At 40.1% G+C, this 21414-nt stretch overlaps 1 protein-coding gene across 8 annotated transcripts in view; it reads right to left on the bottom strand.

Annotated features, from left to right (window-relative positions):
• Positions 1-8961: 8961 nt before the first annotated feature.
• Positions 8962-21414, bottom strand: part of HMG20A (high mobility group 20A) — a 31886-nt gene continuing 19433 nt past the window's right edge. For 7 of the 8 annotated variants that reach the window (XM_085515873.1, XM_085515869.1, XM_085515872.1 and 4 more), the window contains 6 exons: positions 19286-19418; positions 18920-18951; positions 16477-16552; positions 15404-15619; positions 14618-14761; positions 8962-11726 (listed from right to left, as the gene is read on the bottom strand). In XM_085515873.1, coding sequence (XP_085371999.1) covers positions 14625-14761; positions 15404-15619; positions 16477-16552; positions 18920-18951; positions 19286-19418 — 594 coding nt within the window. In that variant the 3' untranslated portion in view covers positions 8962-11726; positions 14618-14624. Of the gene's footprint in view, positions 11727-14617; positions 14762-15403; positions 15620-16476; positions 16553-18919; positions 18952-19285; positions 19463-21414 lie in introns of all 8 variants that reach the window. The other variant, XR_014934435.1, reaches the window with a different exon arrangement.

Genomic DNA, 21414 nt, shown 5'->3' with positions numbered 1-21414 from the left:
ACTGGAATTCAGAGGAGCCTACAAAGATACAGATTGTCAAAAAATGGTGAATTTAAGAACCCGGTAAACATTTTTTCCTATGTGGCATTTGCTATGGAGCCTCTGTAGACAACAAACTAAGATAGGGCCTATTTGTATGCTAAAAATCATTTTTTAAACTGAAAAACTGTGTGTATGCTGATACTTACAGTCTATCATTTTTCATTAGTGCATCCACACAGAAATCAAGTGTTCTGATATAAATATATATCCAGGCACACTACCGTTATGCTTCAAAATGATTAAAAACTACAGTCTCATTATACTGATAATTTCTGGGTAGGTGAAGAAGTCCAGTCAGGAGGTTATTCCCGGCTCCTGCACTCAGTAAGGTCGTTCATTTTTTATTTACTTTATCTTCCTGATATATTTTGATATATTTTGACTACTCTTCTTCCACGCAACTAAAAAATGACTTTTCAGAAGACCACACGAGAATTCTGCCACCTCCTTGTATGGCTGTAATTTCTGCTTACATTCTTAAAGGTCAGGACTTGAGAAAGAATAATGAAAATAAGATTTGATTGCAATATTTAATAATATTAGGTCGCACCCTTCAAACAGAGAAAAAATAAACACAAGTCTGTCTTAAACAAAAAATAATAAAAAGGCCAACAAGAAATGACTACGCCTAACCCTCTAAAACACACTCAAAACTCTCATTGGAGGCAGGTGATTAAACAGAATAATGCCTACTGATTCTTACTCAAATTACATTGATATTTCCTAGACACTTGGTCTTAGTCTCTTTTTCAGACAGCTCCCAGTCTAAATGGATGATGTTAACTCTCTTCATTTACATGATGAAGAACCACAGAAGCAAAAAGCAAATGCCTTAATCAGGTTAGAACTCTTGCCCATTCTGCATCAATCTGTATCATCTCATCACTGAAATATCTGAGTACCTTTCACAAGTACATTGACCACGCCATGTGACAGCATTAGTATCTGTCACTTACAGAACATCTCAGAGCTTGGCAACTGCACCTTTGTAACCTAGATCCAGGCTCAGTCCTCCCACCTTGCCCTGAGGATGGTTCCTTCCTCCCAGCAGAGCTCCTGTAATGAGTTCAGGGAATTCACTACTGGAGAACTTCAGAGTTGAATCAAAACTCTTCCATCATTAAAGAAAAGTAGCAGCAGTGAAAGGACAATAACAAGAAAGATTTTTGTTTAAGTGATAGGACAGACTTTTCTGTGATTTGAAGCTCCCTCAGGATTGTGAAGTGACAATGCTCATATTTTATCATCAAATTGGAACCCAGCTAGTAAGTACTGGCGATATGAAAAAACCCAGGTACACTGATTCCATTAAATGGGAATGAGCGCTGCTGTTTTAGCTGAACAAACATGATTTGTTCAATCTTGTATGGCAATGCAGGAATTGCTCTTCAATTTTTCATAGGAGAAATTCCTCTGTGACGCAATATTATAGGATTGGGAATGATGGAAGAATCTAGAAAGAGCTGCAGTGCCAACTGCAACTTTGTTACAGGCTGATAACCTACGACCATGCAAAAAGGTTGAAGGCTGCAAATGAAATCCCAGCTCCCTCAGATTTGGAGTCTAAATGACCATTAATTGCAAGAGAGCCAGAACTCTTTTCTGAAGTTAGGAGTGTCTACTAGTGGATCGAGAATGGCAAAACTATATGACAGCATAGAGAACCAAAACAAATAGATCTCACATTTCATATTAGTTCAGGACATAAGTATGTCCCAGAAGAGCTCCTGGTGAAGTTAGTTCTCTCTGTATTCTATAATCAGAATTAAAAAAATTAATTTGGGCAAGTTCAACAGAAATCATGCTGCATGTTGAATTCACATTAACACAAACTGGCTGGTAAGCTTACCTACTATGAATCCCTTGTCTGAGTTTCTAATCCCAAGGCAATTGTAAGACCACCTGTGCAAGAAGACAATGACTCACTCTTATGTTCTATGGAATGGATGCTGGTCTGTACCTTTTCCCTCTCATAGAGCATCTCCATCCAAGTAAAGTCTGTCACACTGCACACATGGTCAATTTTAAGTTTTCTGTGTTGTCTTCTCTTTCCCCTCTGTTCTGCTGTTGTTTTGGCATTTCTTTAACTCTATCACTGTCTTGAGCTGTGATCATCCTTTATGTTTTCATAACATCATTAGAGCTGAGTTCTGCTACAATTAACAAAGAGACCTACTAGTAAAACAGATTTTAGAAACCTCCCTTATTCTTATTCTTATCTGTACTACCAGAAGCATTTTAATGCTTTTTAAAATAGAACTGAATTTTAAATAGACTACTACAGGAACATCATGGCCTTACCTTGATCATGGGCTAACTGAATATTGTGAGGCATGCCTAATGGGACAAACAAAGAGCTGCCTGTGGTAAGCTGGTGAACTGTAGTCTGCACCACAGCTTAACTGAAAACCAAACACACAGGTATCAGCAGATCAAGAACTGCAGCGTGATACTTTCAGTTAGTACTGCTGGTGGGTACTGAAGCAAAGCTGCCTGTGTAACAGTTACTTCCTGAGAAGGACCTCAGAATTCCTTCTGCAGTCATTTATAAGTTAGATGACAACAGGAAGTTTACACAATGTCAAAGTGATTCAGAGAGACAAAGAAAGCACCAAATTAACGATGCCATGTGTATAAAAGAGCAAATTCCAGCAGCAAAGAGTCACAGGGAGTCCAGGACAGAGGGCTGCGAATGGGCAAAGACTAAATCAGAGTTGGAAAACACAGAGACCAAATCCTGCCTGTGGTACCTGCAGAAATGAAAGGGTTTTAGTGCAGGATGGGATATTAGATCTGGAAACAGGCCAGACCAAGTAGACATAGATCCATTTCCTAAAAAAGGGAGATAAATCTTCAAACATAAAGCAAGACTACCTGAAAGAAAGGTGGAAGAGCTGTGATGAAAATATAAGAACACCAGAACAAGGCAAGAATGGCCAGACATCACTGCAAAACTCAGCAGGTGTGTTACAGAGTACACCTACACTTCATCCAGCTTCAGACTGCTCCGGCAATTACTGCACGAATCTCAAAGAACAAACTGGGTTAACACATGATTAAATACAACAGACTTGCAATTCAGGATAGGGATGGACCCACATTAAGCTACCCCTATACAAGCCAGCCAATGAATAACATATAGCAGTTCTACTGAGGCAAGGGAAGTGGTAAAAACTGAATTGCTTGGCACTGAATCTATTAAGAAAAAATTCTACAAGGTAAGAACGTTTGCATTCTTTGAATTATGCTTAATCAGAATAGCATTCTCCTATAAACATTCTTCCTGCATTTGAACACACAGAAAGATCCCCAATGGAGAAAGCCAGGAACTGATTTATCAGTAACGTGATCTTGCTTCCAAACCCATCCACCCGTGCCCCAAAGCAATTCTGATTTTATACCTTCTGTTCATTTTCTCAGTATCTCAGCTTGGCTTCAGAACTGGCACCAGAGAGTGCAGCACTGCTGTTGGGTTGGTTGCCTTCATTTCACAGAAAACAGGATAACTTAAAACATTTATTTCCATAGACTTACCTTTTCTAAACATTTTCTTGACTACAGCAGTTGTGGGTCCCTTCCAAATTCAGTAGTTCTCTAGAGATGTTCATGGAAAAGCTTTTTCTACAGGAAAATGTTGCTGACAGAGGCATTAAGACAGTTTTAACTTGTTGTAAGCAGGAACAGTTTAATATGAAGAAAGGAGAAGAAAACATACAGTTAAGAGCACCAGCACAGAAGTTAGGAGTTGGATTGACTTATGTAGTCATACAATTAATGACAGCTTTGGATTTTAAAAAGGAGATGGTTCTCTACAGTTGGTGCTCCTGCATTATTTCAGTCTATAGTTTCATGAACACTGTACAAAGTGAAAGCAAGATACCACCCAGGACTTCCTGAATCCCTCTCCTCTCTGACCTTGTGTGAACTCCAGTGCTTGTTGGACCTCTAAATGAGCTCATCTAAGTCATGAAAGATCAGAAAACATTCAGCAAGAAAAAGTTGGGGAAGTTTTCTACTACTCTGATGAGCCAGTGAAGCTCACAAGTGTGCAGGTGTTCTTAGCTGCAGTAAGATCTTCACAAAGCAGCTACCACCATGCTGTATATGCTCCAGCTCCTGAGTTCTGGCCGTGCTATGAGGCTATTGCAGGCTCCCCAACAAAAACCAACTCTATAGAGACAAAAATATCAGCAGTCACAAAGTTTCCTGTATGTGGATTTCTGTATTCACAGCTCCTGCTGGTTAGGGGGCAAGAGGACTCAACTGTGCATATTTTACATATCAGCCAACACACAACATCAGCTTTAGCCAACTGGAAGCCTTTATCGCAATCCTTCCCTGCTGTAGGAACTACAATTTCAAAGACCTGTTAACTCAATTAATGTTTTATTTGCCATACCACAATTTCTGGTCTCTCTGCTCTGCTTCTACCCTGACCAGCCCTCAAAGCATAATAGGAAAAGGACTGTGTAACCCCATATAACAAACAAACAAGCAGTAAAGGAAACTACCATTTGTCTGGAACAAAAGCAGGGAATTGACACACAGAAGCTCTCTGGCTTTGGATTCTGTAAGCAGATTTTTTCACTCATTTTAAGATACCAAGAATTATCATTAGAGGGCACTGTTCCCCCCAGTAGAAAATGGGTTCTTTTCCTGACGTGGATAGCTCTTTCAGATGTGGCAAATGTACGTTTCCAGATAACTGAAATCCAAAAACTAGGCTACAGCTAGAATTCTGTTCTCACATTTCCTATCTTTTTCTATCAAAACCACTTCAAGAATGCATGGAATCTGCATGTCCAAATCCAAACACACCAAGGCTAAAGACTGAACCATTTCTGCACTGCAGTAGGTAAACACCACAAGAATGAATGCAAATTAAATTATTTTATCCTCTTATGCCTAATTGTCCTACAAAGTCTCCTTTAACAGCAACAGATTGTTAAGGGGGTGAGATGGAAGAGAATTTGTACTCACTCCTTGTGAAGACACACGACACCTTTTCCTTCTGTTTGTTAAGTTCACAGCACATGTTTGAAACCCACATGCATGCACACAGCTACATTTCATCTATGTGAGCAGATGCTCTTCAGCAGAACATTTCCATAGAAGAGCTGTAAAATAACTAAAATCTTTTGACATTCACACACTTCCCATTATTGATACTTACAGATAAGTAAATCAGCAGCCACGCTGCTGTTTCAGAGCACATACAGCACTGATGAGAGAAAAGCCCCAGTTCTTTCTGGGAAAGGCATCAGATGAATATTCTGGAGGTTTTCACTCTCCAGGACTCAGCCATCCTGCTGGGCTTGCACTTTCCGATACAATTCCTGCATCTCTTGTCCCAGTCCAACCAAGTTTACCTCTCATTCTCCAGCATTGAAGAAACAAAAACAACTGAGGCAGGAATTTGAAGTGCCATACAAGAAAAAAAACCAGAGACTTCCACTGAGAAGACTTACAGCACTAATACAGTTGTTAACATTCATTTTGAAAGGTGAGGGGTTGAAACGGTATGTTTATAGGCCTAGAATTTCAGCTTGGGATTTCTCTGCAAGCGTCCTGGGCTTAAGCAATATTATTTCAAGTAAATTAGATGAGGGAATTCTTTCTAGTGACTAACACTAGAGCAGATTTAATAAAACTAAAACTGCCCGTATGAGATAGAGGAATCCCATGGTACTATTACTCCAGACTGAAAGCTACACCTCTTAGCAATTCCCAGACAGACAGCTATTCAGCTGACGCATGTATAATTCTTCTACTCAGCCCAAGGAAGTCAAACCAATATGTTTCAAACAAGAATTCTGACAGGCAGAACTCCTTGTAAGTATTTAAAATACATTAAAGAATATCAATAACAATTCTTTTACCAGACCCAACCAACTATGCACATTGGGAAGGAATTCTAACCATTAAAATATTTGCTCTTATGACATTCAAATTAAACATATGCATGTTAGTAAGCCCAGAAGAGCACCACGCTTATGTCTTTAATGATTGCTTTTACTTCCTTTTCCTATGGCTTACATTCTATAAGAAGTAGTGCTTGTGATCAGCTGGAATCTTTTCCATGTATCAGCAGGAGAACTGAGGTTTCCTGTTTATTACAACCACAGAGCTTCTCAACTCTTTAATCAAAGCTTTCTACGTGGGTTAAGAAAACCAAATGGCAGATCCTTTTGTTGGGCAGCAACCTGCCATGCAAACTAGTGAGAAAACATACAGCCAGCCACGCTTCTCAGAGAACCTTGCATTTTCATTACCTCTACAACAACTGGTGTTGCAAAAATAACTTGTCCCATGTCATCACTGGAATGGCTGTTGCCTCCAGCAGGCCTGCTCAGAAACCACTGTACTGGTTATGATTAGTTCCCCAAAAATATGCCAGAAGTTTTGCTACGTGAAACAGTTTCTGATAGCAGTGAATTATTTACATACACTTCAATGTCTGATGACAAACCAGGATATAAAAACATAGCATAAAGGAGATGAAGGAAGATTCTAAATACAACAACATACCTGGTTAGCAGTGTACAAAGACTTCAAATTCTGTAAGTGAATTAACACTATGTTCAGTATTAAACTTGTTCTCATTGAATAAGCCTTTACAGAAATTTTGAGAGGCTTTCAATGTTCTCGCTGTTCCAGTCTGTAACTCTGATGTAACAATCAATTTGAAGAGTCATTTTCTTCAGGAGGGCAAGTCCAATCAACTCAGTGGCACCATGCACAAGTACAAAGTTGACCTCATGCCCAAGCACCTCAGGATCAGGACCTAAAACCCTACTCGACTAGAAAAAACAGTCCCTTCTATATTGCTTCTCTACTTGTCCATGCAGATCTTTTCAAGTGTTACTTCACCACTTCGTTAAGTAATTAACAGAAATTACTACATGTCAGCATTAAGTTTAACTTTGTATGATACACATGCAAATGAAGTTTACTTCACACTGATTTTTACAGCTAGAATCGCCTGTTGCTGTCTTGTAGCTACAAAATAGGCTCAAACATGATAAACTTGTGTTGCATTTGTTTTTACACAGGGTGAAACATAAATCCAAGCTGAAATATGACAGACTAGACTATTCAGTCCATATCCCTGCCAGCACAGCTTTGGAACAGACTGCAAACTAGCCATAGTTCAGTGACAGAAGCCATCAGAATCGCACCTTTTTCACTCAGTTGCAGGTTAAACTTCGAAGCTACGTAGTTTTATGTATCTGGTCTGATTTGTACAGTCACCTTTCCTTCTTGGTTCCATCCAAAAACGTGTTTAAAAACATACTAGCAGCATTAATATGTCATTACTTTGGTACAGTTACTCAAAAACCTGGTATACATCCAAAACCTTGCGCTGTACAGGTCTCCACATATATCCACAGCAATGAAGCCAGCTAGCCGTAAGCTTCAAGCAAGGACTTGTCTATATCTCCCAAATGCCAGTTTCTTATCTTTAGCCATCAGCACCTACCCATCAAATGATAAAAATCAAAAACCCACAGCATAAGAATGGCAGGTTTATTATTATAACCCAGACGTCAGATTTAGAAACAGTGGTCCTTGCATTACACAATGGATGTGGATAGATTATCACATACCAAAATGGTACAGTACAGAGTCTACTGATTTTGAAACCGGGATGACAAATCTTGCATATAACCAACACATTCTAAATGCCAGAAAAATGTCAATCAAATAAGCAATGATGAAGTAAAAAGAAGCAAAAAGTATTAAAGTATTTGTTGTGAATGAGCAGAAAACCCTATAGGAGAAGTGAAGGATGGGTCTGAGTACACTCCTGAAGTCTGAAAGATACAACTGAACTGGAGCAACTGAGAAACAAACAAAAAACCCACCCCAAAACACACAACCAACCAAAACAAGCAACTGACTCATTTCAACCTCAGAAACCATTATTAGCAGAAATACACCAGGGAAAAGGGGAGTTAGTTTTTCCCCTTAAAAGAACTCAAAACCCTCAAATCCACATCACTTCCCTTACATGATTATCAACAAGACAGCAGGGTAAAGAGAGATTACAAGCAGAAGAAAAACAGTAGGAAAGTCGTCCTGTCTTAAATTAAGACTATATTATGACCATCTTGACATATATTGAGCATGATTGGCCACCATCTGCTCCTAAAGCCATATACAGCAGCAAAGCTTACAAAGGGACTGGAACTTTTTTCAGTTTTTGCGATGTTTATAGTTTCAGTATTTTGGAGACATTGTAAAACACAAAAAGTAAATCTAAATATGCTGCTTGTCAGTTCTAACAAAGCAAAAGGTTCACTCAAATCGAGCATGTTGGCATAGAGACATACCAGGCATTCATTGGTCAGTTGAAACAACATGATGTGACCACAGAAGCAGCACAGACATGATTGCTTCGCACTACTGCAACCTCAGAAGGTGCAGCAATGCAGGCAGAAATCACCCAAACTCCTCCCACAAGGACGCGCACTCAGGGCTGTTCTCACAATCGTTTGCACAAGGCTGCAGTTTGGCTCAGTGAGCAGAAGATGCACAACAGAATCTAGCAGGGGAAAAGAAAATCAATTGGGAGGAAACATTTATGATGCAGAAGATTCTTAAAAGAAAACAAATCTGGGGGTGAAAAATTAGGGAGGTCAAGGGAGGACGAGGATGTCAAAAAAGGGGCAACGGTCTTAAAGTAGCTCAAGCTGGGGGCCAAAGATGACAGGAAGTGCCCTGATGTTTATTTGTACACAGTCACCAAAGTTCCCATCATACAAACCAGCTCCTGCCGCTGTTCCAGAGGGGGATACATTTGGGAAGAGAAGAGGGAAGGAACATCTCTAACCTTACTTCCCCTCAAATGCAAACACGGAGCTGATGGTTTCTCGCACACAACAAAGCAATCCTAGTAGTTCTTTCACAGAAAAGCAGTTAAAATTGAATCAGGATGGATTTTAATGAAGCAAGTGTCAAACAAGCACATCAACTTCTTAAAAACAACAGGACTCCAAAAGTTTAATTACAAATGCATTTTACAGAGAAAAAAAAATTGGCATCTCAACAACTCCAAACACATTAATCCAAGTAATTTAATTCAGTTTTCATGTATTTTCCTTAATATTTCTTTAAGTGATGAAAACATTTTATCCTGCTCCTCTCCTTGACACCAACATTTTCATTTGTTTTCCACATCAGCAAACACTGAAAAACGTTAAACTGAAGTGACACTCAGAAACACCAGAAAGACAAAATCCATTTTCATAGGGTTGATCAGTGTAAATAAGAAGCATCTTAATGAGACAGAACATTAATTGGTGTATCAGCTGTAAGCAAGAAATTACTTTTTCCACACATAGGTATAACACTGCCCCGCTTTCCTTGTAGGAAAAGTCAACAGATTTGTCAACCTCCAGTTAATAATATGATCTTCAGTCTCCCATCCTGGAATACTTACATGCTACTCAACCGAAGGATGCATTAGCAGTGTGCCACAAGCTGATGGCTGTATTGAATTTATGGAAGCAGGGCAGCCTGCAGCCACAAATACCTTATTTATGGAATGTGTACGTCATAGGCTGGAAGTGCATCCTTCTACCACACTACAGAACAATTTCTGGAACCTTTATGGGATGTATCAGGTCAGATGTCACAGTCAGCTTTAGAATTTCATCAATCGTATTTTGGCCACAATTAAATCCAAGCAAAACACCGCTAACGCTACAAATCCAGACACGAACAGGAGAGGAAGGCATGAGTGTCTTCTGAAGACATGAATCCACACGATTTCTTCCCCACACAACATTTGTCATAGAGTCCACTAAAAAGTTCACGTCAATCATCTGTTGGTCTCATCCACATTACAGAAAATAACAGAGGTCAATTCAACAAATCAAGGTTCTTTTTTATGAAGTCTTGATCGTGAGCCTGAAGACAAGAGAAAGGAGTTTCCTCCAGAAAGGAAGACCTGAATATACATGAAAATCCTCGCTGCTTGGCTACAGCAGGAAGTCCATGAGAAAGTGGAGACCTGACATGCAAGGTGATGACCTGGAGATGGCTTCAGGCAAGCATGAAGTCTGCACACGTCGCATGGGAAAAAAGAAACTGCTGTTTAATCTTCAAATACTTGCCTTACAGATACACAAAAGCAATCCCGACTGCAATGCACTCATGTAATAAAAGCAATCTCCAATTCGTAACACAGAAAACCTGAAAGATTTCTGAAGGAGGAGCAAGATTGTCACATGGAAGAAAGCACGTTTCCATCATTACCATTAAGCTCACGGATGTCCAACAGGTGCTTAACCACAGTCTGAATTCAAAATATGACAGCAATCAAAGGACAGCAAACGATTTGCATACATTAGTGCAAACAGTAGGTGCCATCTTGGACAAGAGGTGCAGCCGTAGCTCAGAAAAATTAGTCTCCAGTGTGCCAAGTTAGACCTTATGCTAATAAAAGGCTTAGGCCTTTAACTTAGGCCACACAGAAACATAATAAGCTGAATGATATAGGCTTGACAGTCTGCACTTCGCCTGTACAGAAGTCAAAAAGCACTTATGCGCTGTAACATAGAATACCATCATGGGTTGCTATGTGGACCTAGCTGCCAATAACCATCTCTGCTATAATAATTCATGCAAAAATACACATGCTGCTTCCAGGCACGCTGCTTTCCAGCACCAATTTCAGAAGGGCAGAAGAAAATACAATTTTCCTGCCTACTTATCTTTATATAGAATATTACTCTCACCGTGAGATCATTCTCTCCAAAAGTAAGCAGACAACTAAATTAGAGCGAGCAACGTATCAGAGCAAAGGCAAACTGTGTTTTGTGGTAGCCTAAAATGGAGATTTCTGTTTTCCCAGCCAACTGCAAAAAGCTAACGTTTCACTTTCTACCCTATCTCTGATCTACGCTGCAGTAAAACATTCCTCCCAAACATTTTCAAGAGATAACAGTGGGTCTGCGCAGAAGGGCAGGTTGCTGTGTGCAAGGGAGGTGCTGTAGGGAAACAAAGAAGTCCCTCTCCTGGTAGAATCGAGTCATAAAGTACCAATTGCAGCCAGTCTCACACAAACTCATATTGTTGAAGTTGGAGGCTAACACAGAAAACAGAGTTCAGCTGAAGATTAGCTTATGTAAACATGACAGGCAGGGGAGAATGAGACAGCGCACCAAGGGAGACTGCCCATTATAGCGAAGAACACAAGCGCTGCTATCCAGTACTGAAAGTATCAGATAAAAAGATGAAAACTAAAATGGAGAAAGCTAATTTCACAAGATAAACATGAGAACAAACTGAAAGACACTAGAAGACATGAAGCAGTGTAACGCAAGTTATTACTACAACACACAGGCTGACTTCATTTCACAGAGGTTTCATCTCCATAGTCAGCAAGTCCGCAGAACATATGCACCCTCACATCTAGCAGAATTAATAAGAAACTGAAGATTGCACAGAAGTTGCATGCACTTAAGGGTTTACATAGAGGACAGTTCCAGAATGTTTAGTGGGTGATATCCGTGGCTTCTTAAGACCTTTTAATGCATCTGTTTGTCCCAATGACAAACCACAAAGGCAGGGACCGGGACAAACCTGCAGTTCTGCCTCCCACCCCTAGTCCTTCCCTCATGGCTTCATATTCCACACTGGCCAAAGAAATTTTGTCAAGTATCACTGGATCATGAGACCTGCGGATGAAACAGAAAAATAAGTGTTAGAAGACGACAAGCTGTCAGGATTGAAAAGGACACTTGATACACTGGTTGATACACCTGAAAACACAGTATTAAGAAGTATTGCACAGAAGCCAACAGAGAGAACAATACCAGAATTTCTCCTGTTTTTGCAACTGTGAATTCCTGCTTCCACTCAAAGAACTGTGCTAAATAAGAAAGGCTTCCTCTCCCCTTCCCATATGCTTGCACAAAAAATGCATCTTCACCATATAGTACAGCAAAGCAACAACAGCCGCCAGCACAGTCAAATACTCTCTAAGAAAAGCACCTGAGCCACCAAAAAAATCCATCTCCATTCTGCAAAGGGCAGTTTTTCAAAGACCATCATCACGCTGGTATTTTTGCCATGAAATTGATTTGTAATGTGTCCCAACCTCCATCGCACCATTTGGTTGATAGAGACGACATTTAGAAGAATTAACATAATTTATATGCAAAGGGATAATGATGACAGTCTGCTGTTTCAATCCATCAGATGGCAGCTGAATCCTTCACAGCTTCTCCTCGCTCGTGTGGAAGCCCTACTTTTCTTCTGAGTTTGTAACTCTAACAGCCAACCCTCTTCCCTTCTAAGATATTGTCACAAAATAACTGCCATGTGAGCATTGGTGTGACAGCCCCATGAATTAGGAGACCACCGAAACCAGTTACATGCACAGATCTGTATAATGAAACTAGGTGATTATTAATTATAGTTTAATTGCCTCAGTGTTTTGCTGCTGAAAGTAGGGGAAGTATCAGGGGGAGGGGGAAAGAGGAATGCAGTTTTTCTTTTTAATTATAAAGCCAGAAGGATTCTGAAGCAATAATTTTTTTTCCTCAAACCAATTATAGCTAAATCCAGCTTAACCAAGAGGAAAATATTTGCATTTTTAGGAAAGCAGAAAACATCCATTATTTAGGAAATAAGAATCCCCATGACATGAAAACCGAAGTCTAGATCTCAGTAGCCTTCAGATACACTTTTACTGGCAAGGTGCTTAAAGGACAAACATTGATTCAGGGTCTGGCACACCCTTCTAATAACTCACTAATGAGAAACTACTTTCCCTTTTATGCACTCTGTAAAGCCTCCCCCCATCCTCCACATCTCTTTCTGAGCCTATAACGCAGTTAGAAAACAGTATACTAAAATGAGGAGGTTGATGAGCTATTGAAAAATCCCAGGCATGGATCAACAAGCTGTTCCCCTTCACAAACAGCAGCAGTAAAGCCACTTTGTTCTGCTGGGAGCTCAGTCTTCCCTTAGAACTACAGTCCTTTCCATCTGGCTACCCTCTGGAAGGACAAGATCTTTTAGCTTAAGCCATGCTATAATGGGGAATGTGTAATTAGCTGTTCTACACAGTATCATGAAAGGTCAGAATCAGAATGGATGAAAAATCCTGTCTTTGTATTTACAGATGGTGTTACCTCGATTTATTTGCATTTCTGAACACTGTTCAAGACACACAGTTGATCTGACAAAGAATCCAGGTATGTACGTAGGTAAAATAAAAACAGGCAAATTCCTAATGGCTGTCTGGTGCATTACAGGGCGTTGTAGTTCTAGCTGGGATGGAATTGTTCTCTTCAGAGCGACTGGTGTGATGCTGTTTTGGTTCTAGGAGAACACAACAGTGTTGATAGCTGCTACTAAGTGGTGCTGTGCCGAGCCAAGGCAATTCACAGCAAAAGGCCCTCGGAGCTGGGAGGGAGCAGAATTAGGACAGCTGACTCAAACTGGCCACAGGGATGTTTCATACCACATGACATTATGCAGGAGGAGTTTGGAAGGGGTGGGATCTCATCTCACTCCTCTGCTGCTCAGAGGCTATCTGGGCATTGGTCAGGGGTGGCGAGCAACTGCTTGTGCAGCACTTGTTATATACATTCATATTTAGTCATAGCTATTATCCTTTTCCTTTTCTTTATCTTGGTGATAGTTTGACCTCAACTCATGAATTTTACTTTGGTTTTTTTTCCTGACTCTCTTCCCCATCCCACTGGGAAAGTGGGGGGGAGAGTCAGCAAATGACTGCGTGGTTTAACCCGGCAGGCAGCTAATGATCACAACATGGGGGTGGAGGGAAGTACGAGTGCAAAATGCAAGGAAGCGTGGCAATTCAGAAAGGCTGATTTTTCTTTGTTGATTTGTTTTTCTCCTCTGTTCCTTATTACAATTTCCTGAGCTGCTGAACAGAAGCAAAAATGAAAAATCATGAGCTCAGAAATAATCTATGCATAAACCATATGGTCATTAATCTCAGCAAATGCTACATGAAGCCTGAGCTGCACATCAGCACTTCATTTAGATACAAACCCTCCTAATCAGAAGAGTTTGACTACAGGTGCTGCCAACTTGTTAGTTGTAGTGCATTTTTAGTTTAGAATGGAGATCACTTCACCTGCACCCTCAGGCAGACAAGATTCCCATGTGATCAGCAGATCAGATGATAAAAGAATGCAGAATTCTTCAAGTTTACTTTATTTGGGAAGCTCATCATCTTCTAACCTATCTAACCCTATCAATAAAATTTAAATATCATTTCCCACTTCTTTTTTTACAGCATTCTGTCAAAGTCCTTATTCGCCTTACAGAGGTACACTGAATAACTGGACAAAAGAGCTAATTATGCCATTATAGAAAGCTCTTGGAGAATTGAATTTAAGAGCCCTTCAGTGCTGTTGAATAGTTTCAGCTCCATTTGACTTTCATTAAGTTAACCCACTCCTACAGCATTGAGGAAAAAAATATGATTGTAAAATACAGTAATCAGCACAAGAATCAGTGTCAGAACAAATGCTAGCGGTACAGAGCAGAAGGCAAGCCAAAGCAGCCTAAGCAGTAAGCGAGCACTGACCTGGTCACTAGCGTTCAAGTCTGTTTACCACATCCCGGACTGTGGCTATGAGGTTCTCGTTCTCCTGTGGGTTAGCCATAATAATGCCGTGCAGCCTATTCATGTAGGAATCAATAGTTTCCATCGTGGGTGTTTCCCCGCTACCTATTGTTAACACAGCATAATGAGCCAGTGAGCACTTGGATGACTGCAGCACTTCCAAAAATTAGAACTGTTAAGGGCAACATGTCAACTGCTACAGGGCTGCTTTTGCCACGCACCACCTCTTATGACAGATTCAATAGAGCAGTATGTCCTAACTCCAAGGTGAGTAGTTCCAAGCATACTGGGACTAACAAAGCTGGGCTTTCTTTGGTTTAGGTCTCAAAGCTAATTAAAACACTCTTTCAGCTGGGCATTCAGAGCATCTAAGCAGATTCCCTGGTATCTGACAGGACAGGTACAGCTCCTCTTTTAAATCAAGCAATTTGTACTTCCTGTCTTTTCCATTTAGTAACTTCTTCCACAAACAAGTGAAAGGGAGCAAAGACTGAATGTCTTACTTTATTAGGAATAAAAGAATAAGAGTAGTAAGAAAAAAAAACACACTGGAATTAAGCACTGGTAATAAGCCTTCCCCTGTATGCATCTGATGATTCCAGAATCCAATACAATAAAAACTCTGGAACAGCCCATAGCACAGAATTCCACCACCTGGCCACTTGCTGTGAATTCACACAGATATATAAACATTAGCAATTAAATTTTAACTTGGGCAGAGAGACCTAAGAATAACCTCAGTGTTACCTGGTAGCGGGACTCCAGCAAAGCTGGTTGTCAGTGCTTGCCGTAAGGTCTCCAGATGCTGCTGCAGCACTGTGTTGCGGCTCCGCTCTTGTATTACATCCACCTCCAATTTCTCCACTGCTGTACGCATACTCTCGACATGCTTCTGCAGGGCAGCATTCCTCTCCTCGAACTCCATGTTGGATTTACGCAGCTGTCGCAGCTCGGCTTCGCGTGCTGTAGATATCAAACCATTGTCAAGAAAACAACTGTGATTGGTAGGCAATGAAGTAGGCTATTCTGGGGCATTCAACTGATGATTAAAGACTGTACAGTTTTACGTTACAGACAAAAAAGCAACATACCAAGGAGTGAAAAGAAGTACCAAAATGACACCCAAGCATTAAAATAGCACCCATTTTATCTGTCACTAAAAATTAAGACATGCAAAGGATAAGAGTACAAGTGAATAGCGCAACTGATTAGAAAGGAAGGCTGTAAGAATGATTTCAGATGCATTCAGTGTGGCATATCTTAGCAGCAGCATGAAGAGGCCTAGAGACAAGTTAACAGATACAAGAATACAATTCTATTGATCATCAGCAAGAGTATCTCAATTTGAAGTCTGTTCAGTTAAGAAAAAGCCTCCAGGAATTCTGGCAAAAACATCCTCAACTCTCACTACGTGCAGCTGCCAAAACCAAGTAAAGTAACAGAAAATGAGCCAGTGGAGTCTTCCATGTGTCAAGGAAAACAAAATACTGCTAAGCAGCCTGAATTATCAGCATGCAATGTCTTGGCTATTTCTTTATCCTACAGAACAGCAGCTCCAGCTTGGAATAGTTGGAATAATGACAAACAGAATCCAAACATTAGCACCATTCTCCAGAAGGGGAGGTTTCGAAAGACAAAGCCAAGAACAACTTCTGCTGCAGCCACTGTGTTTGTACAGGGGTAAAGTATTATCAGAATCATTAACCAACTATACCCAAGTCATTATTTAGCTGAGGCAGGACAGCACAAGAGCTGTTCAAGCTGACAGCACACAGCAAGAGCTCTGGAAAACACGAAGATCCTGCAAAAGCTCAACTTACCTTTACTATGATTCAGAAATTCTTCTGTGAATATTGGGATATCAAAAACAGATCTCTCTTTTGTGTCTGCTTCTTTCTACAGAGAAGAGAGTAATACTGCTCATGTTCAGGAATGAATAAAACAGTTTTAAGCAAGAAAACAGAAAGAGAAGGGAGGCAAAAAGCAGAGGCAGATAAACAATTAGGGAAATTATGTCCACTAAGTAACATTGACAGCTTTGGAACTTTGTGAAAACACCTGAGACATCCATTTGAGATTATTTATCCCTATCATTGCTACCCATATGCAAAGATGTACTGCCTTGGCTCAGCACTGGTTCCTGGAGGATAGACAGAAGAAGAGAGGGTGCTTTGAAAAAGACAGGGTATTCTGCCTGCAGCTCTGCAGGATAAGATAAAGGTTCCTCAGGTAAAATAAATAAGTAAATAAATAAACAGATAAAACTCCTCAGCTTCTGAAAGGCAACAAAAATTTCTACTGAACAAAAGAGCAAGAATGAAAGTCATCAGCGCTTTCCCATTACAGGATATATTACACAACTTGAAGATCCTCTTGAGAGCTGAGGAACACTTAAGCCTCTCTGAGGTTCACTCAAGATTAAAATCAAAGTTCTGATTACCTCATACTAAAATACACAGCCTGTTCAGGCTCCATGTCATTTTGCCTCCCCCCAGATTAAAAAGACAATCAAAACTGTTTCAATCTTTTGTTTTAAATAAGAGTATCAACCAGTGACACCATTCTCACCTAGTGATTAAAACAGAGGTTGATCTTCAACAAAGCAGACAAAGATTTTAGAGAATTGCGATGTATGGTAAAGAGAAAGCTGAGATTTGAGGGGCTTTAAACCCATCCTCCCTTATACAGTTAGGTGTAAAGTAAGGTACAGATACCATATATATATACTGTTACATAATAAATGTTCTGTCATCAGAGTACTGTTTTCTGCAATAGCATAACAATGGAGAACAATAACAACGGTTCTGTCACTGCAGATCTTTATTAATAGTTGTTTTACATATTGCTGTATGTCATGTTTATGAATCTAGGATTTAAAGGAAGACAAATGTCCTATCCCAAACAAAGAGATGAGCATTCTGAGGTTTCTCCATGCTTTTCATGGTTACACCTGCATTTTAGAAGTTGATTCTTACCTTCCTAAGCCTCATCCTCTTGTTGCTCTTATTGTCATTAATACTGCTTATATGAATTGTTCTTATATGAACTGCAATTCTTTTTGGAGGTCACCTCCATACATAATATTTATAATGAGTTCAACAGATTTCCAGAAATTAAATCATGATCATCTGAGTGAAGCAAGGGGAAAATGAAAGGTTTCCATGACTTTAAGGTTGCTATATAGTCTCAAGATGTAATTTCATCAGATCCTACCTATTAATCACAAAGATAATAGCCAATGGTGATAAAGTAGCAAGACAAGAAGCTTCAGTCTTGCTCCAGTAACAACTTCAGTGAACATATACTTCTAAAAGCAATCTAAATCTTTTTTGACTCATTCCTTGCACATTGAAGATTGTACTATTTAACTACCTGCATAAAAATGCAAAAAAAAACCCACCAAAAAACAAAGGCATATCAGAAAAGCTGGGGACTGTGCACTTCTAGATATTAATGCAAGTACTGCCTATGAGTTAATAAACACCACCAAAAACATGCTACCAAAGCATTTTCCACAACATGAAACTTATTTCCTTTAAAGTAGATGAGACCAGTAGTTGCCTCTCAGCAGTGCACATCCTTGTCACTATTGTAATGAATGCATTAAAAAGCAACTTGATCGCTTTCCCAAGGCAAAAGAAAAAAAAACCTCAAAGGAAAAGCAGATCTTTCAAAACAGCCTCTGCTTAGAAAGGAAATGGAGAGGCTGTGCATAAATAGGATTTTTCATTGTTTTTGTTTGCATTTACTGAAAACCAAGCAAGAAGTTCTGTTGCCCTAGAAATTCCAGTTGTATTTCTCTGCAGCTGTGAGAGAAAGCTTAAGTATTGCAAGAGGAGAGAGACAACAGTCAGCCAAGACCCAGGTTTGTGATAGTTCTCACCATGTATAGACACTTCATCTTCAGACATTCATTACTCTTTTCCAGTATTTACATATGCAAAGTGTGTGTGGGAGGTGGTGGGAGGCAGGAGTTTTGCGAGACATCTCCCAGTGATTTGGTTATGTTATTTTCCTCTCAAGGAAGCCACAGCACCCATGTTGCTGCAGAAAAATCAGTACCTCAAAACAACAACCTACAGGGGGTAAAGCTGGAAGGCTTATCTAGGTTGCAAGCTTTGTGTCAATTTTACTTTAGTTTCCAGTTTCAGAGAATATGGGGGAAGTTACAGCTCTTTCTGCTTTGAAAAATTCCATAGTAACAATTTTGCACGTTCAGCCTGTAACACAGCAGATACTCATGTACAGAAGGAAGAGGTTTACCTCATGATCGTGGACTGGCTGCCTTGCTCCATCTGAAAAAGACAAAAGTAATCCTTTAGAATACCTAAGATTTGAGCAAATCACCAAAAGTTAAAGCAGTTGCATGAGAGGTAAATAGGAAACTTGTGCAACTTTCCTAACAAGTCAGACAGAACCTGTGTCTAAATGTGGATGCTTTTAATGCACATCCTCCCACAGAATCTAGACACAGTTAATTCTACATGAATAATCACTTCAGACACAGTAGAGGCCAAAGCCATAGACAGAACACTTCTGCAGTGACAAGCTTTAAGCGAATGTCTGGCTACATGTCCAGCTGGGAATCTTCTCTTCTAGCTAGGCGTACATTTTTGTCTTGATCAATACCTTGTCGGTGTGATTTGCCTTTTTGTCTGTCCTGTGCTTTCCTGCTAAAGACTTTGTAGGCTTCGGTCTTCTGATACTGCTCCAGTTCTCGCATGTAACGCTCCTTATCTCTATCTGCTTCGTCAAGGTATCGCTGAAACAGAAAAGTCCAAGAGGTTCAGGGAGTTTCGTCCCCTTCTGGAGGAAGGGAAGAAAAACAACTTGTCAGAGGAAGTGCTGATCCATCTCACTGACTCTAACAGGAAAGGAGCAAAGAAACGAGAGTGTGTGAGATACAAAGGGTTAAAGTTCCTGGATAAAATTACTGTACTCTGCCATCCCTTTTTAGTGTTGTTTTGTTGAGATGACCTGCTGCTAAGGCCACTCAGTTCAACAGAATTACACACCTACACATTATAAAATAAAAGCTTAAGGACTGCCTGTCTGTGGTCAGGATTAAATGCAATCAAATAAGAACGCATTATTAACAGATCATGGTTTAAGGTTCAGAAGGGTAACACTGAGGTTCCAGTACACCTGTTTTCACACTCTCAGCAGACAAAAACAGTACCATTCTACAACCTCACACCTCAACCTTCATCTGAGAAGCGAATAAAGCAACGTGGTTATCAGCAAAGCACAAGCCTGCAAGGATTTATCAATGTAAGCCACCTGTATTTAGGCTAAGAAAATTAATTCTTTTCTGGCCTGCAGATGTTTTACAGATCAGCATAACGGAAGGAGCTTAACTACAGAACTGTTTAGGGGAACAAATGAACAGAATAGCATTTAAGGAGTAGTCACAATTCTTATTTAGTGGGATCCTTTCAAGGAATAACTTCCCAATCCCTCCCCTCTTCAGGAGTTTAAAATTCAATGGAAGCACTGAATCAGAGGCAAACTGAGTCACATGCTATGACTTGCATTATCATCAAATCATCATGGCAATTTACTTAACGATCACATATTCCATGCATTTGGAATATTGACCCTGCTGAGGCGATAGTTAATGTCCTGGATTAGGGTGCAGATGCTGGGCTTGCATTGCTTTTGGGCACTGAGCTCTTCCACATAACATTAATTCCTTTCTTCCACCTCCAGCAGGGTGACTGCTGAAAGAGCACAGTAACTGAGTTAAATTTCTCCTCTTGCATTTTGGAACAGTGTGTTCTGCTACACTACCTGTAAGCAGATGTCATGATTTTCTAGTGCAGGTTTGTACACCTCATAGCATATTTCCCTATATGAGACAATAAAAATAAGGTTGCTCAGTTTTAACAGGAGTGCAGGGTTTCCGAAGCAGCAATGGCCCTTGGTTGTTTTGTTTTTTGTTTGTTTGTTTTGTTTTGTTTTTTTCCAGAGCAAACAGCACTAAAATACTGTGCAAAAGTTTACTCGCTTTAACTATCTCCTTTAGTAACTTGTCCTTTCAGGTTTGTTGGTCTTAATCCAAGACACTATTTGTTTATATATAAGGGCTGCTCCAAAAGTAACACCTGTTTTATTATGTTGGCCCACAACATCAGAAGCAGATGTGGTGGAATCAAAGCAGAGGTTGAACATTCCTACCAATATTCTGTTCCATTTTGTTACAATGCAACAGATGGCAGCAAAGGAGCAGTCTGACAAAATGGCCTCTGACATGAAAGTGCATGTGAAGAAAAGGTATGGAATTGAATTCCTCCTCCATCTGGAAAAAGTGGCATCAACTGACATTCATCATGCTTGTGGAGCACTGATGAAGACTGAACAGTGGATGGAAGGAGAGTGATGCAGTGGGTGGTGAGTTTTGTTTCAGCAGCAACACTGTCACAGCAGCTTTGAAACAGTGGGTCACCTCCACTGGTGCAGATTTGTACAAGCACAGCATGCAGGTTCTTGTTCATCACTGATGAAAATGCACAGCCAGTGGCTGTGACAATGTTGAAAAAGACTTTAGTATCTGGGAATTTGCTCTATCAAATAGTGTCATTGTGCTCTTTGTATCTGTTACAGTTACCAAAGAAATACACAGGAGGCATTACTTTCAGAGCGATCCATGTACATTGGTACACGTACATTTATGATGGCTTTGGAAGCTGGCAGGCCTCAGGTGTATCTGAGTCAGGTACAACACAAGTTTATTTAGATGAACTACATCAGCAGTGGAA

The sequence above is a fragment of the Coturnix japonica genome, chromosome 14 (genome assembly GCF_054131305.1).
Source record: "Coturnix japonica strain WE chromosome 14, WE-NBRP24, whole genome shotgun sequence".
NCBI classification, from domain to species: Eukaryota; Metazoa; Chordata; class Aves; order Galliformes; family Phasianidae; genus Coturnix; species Coturnix japonica.
This window is presented reverse-complemented; position numbering and strand designations above follow the sequence as displayed.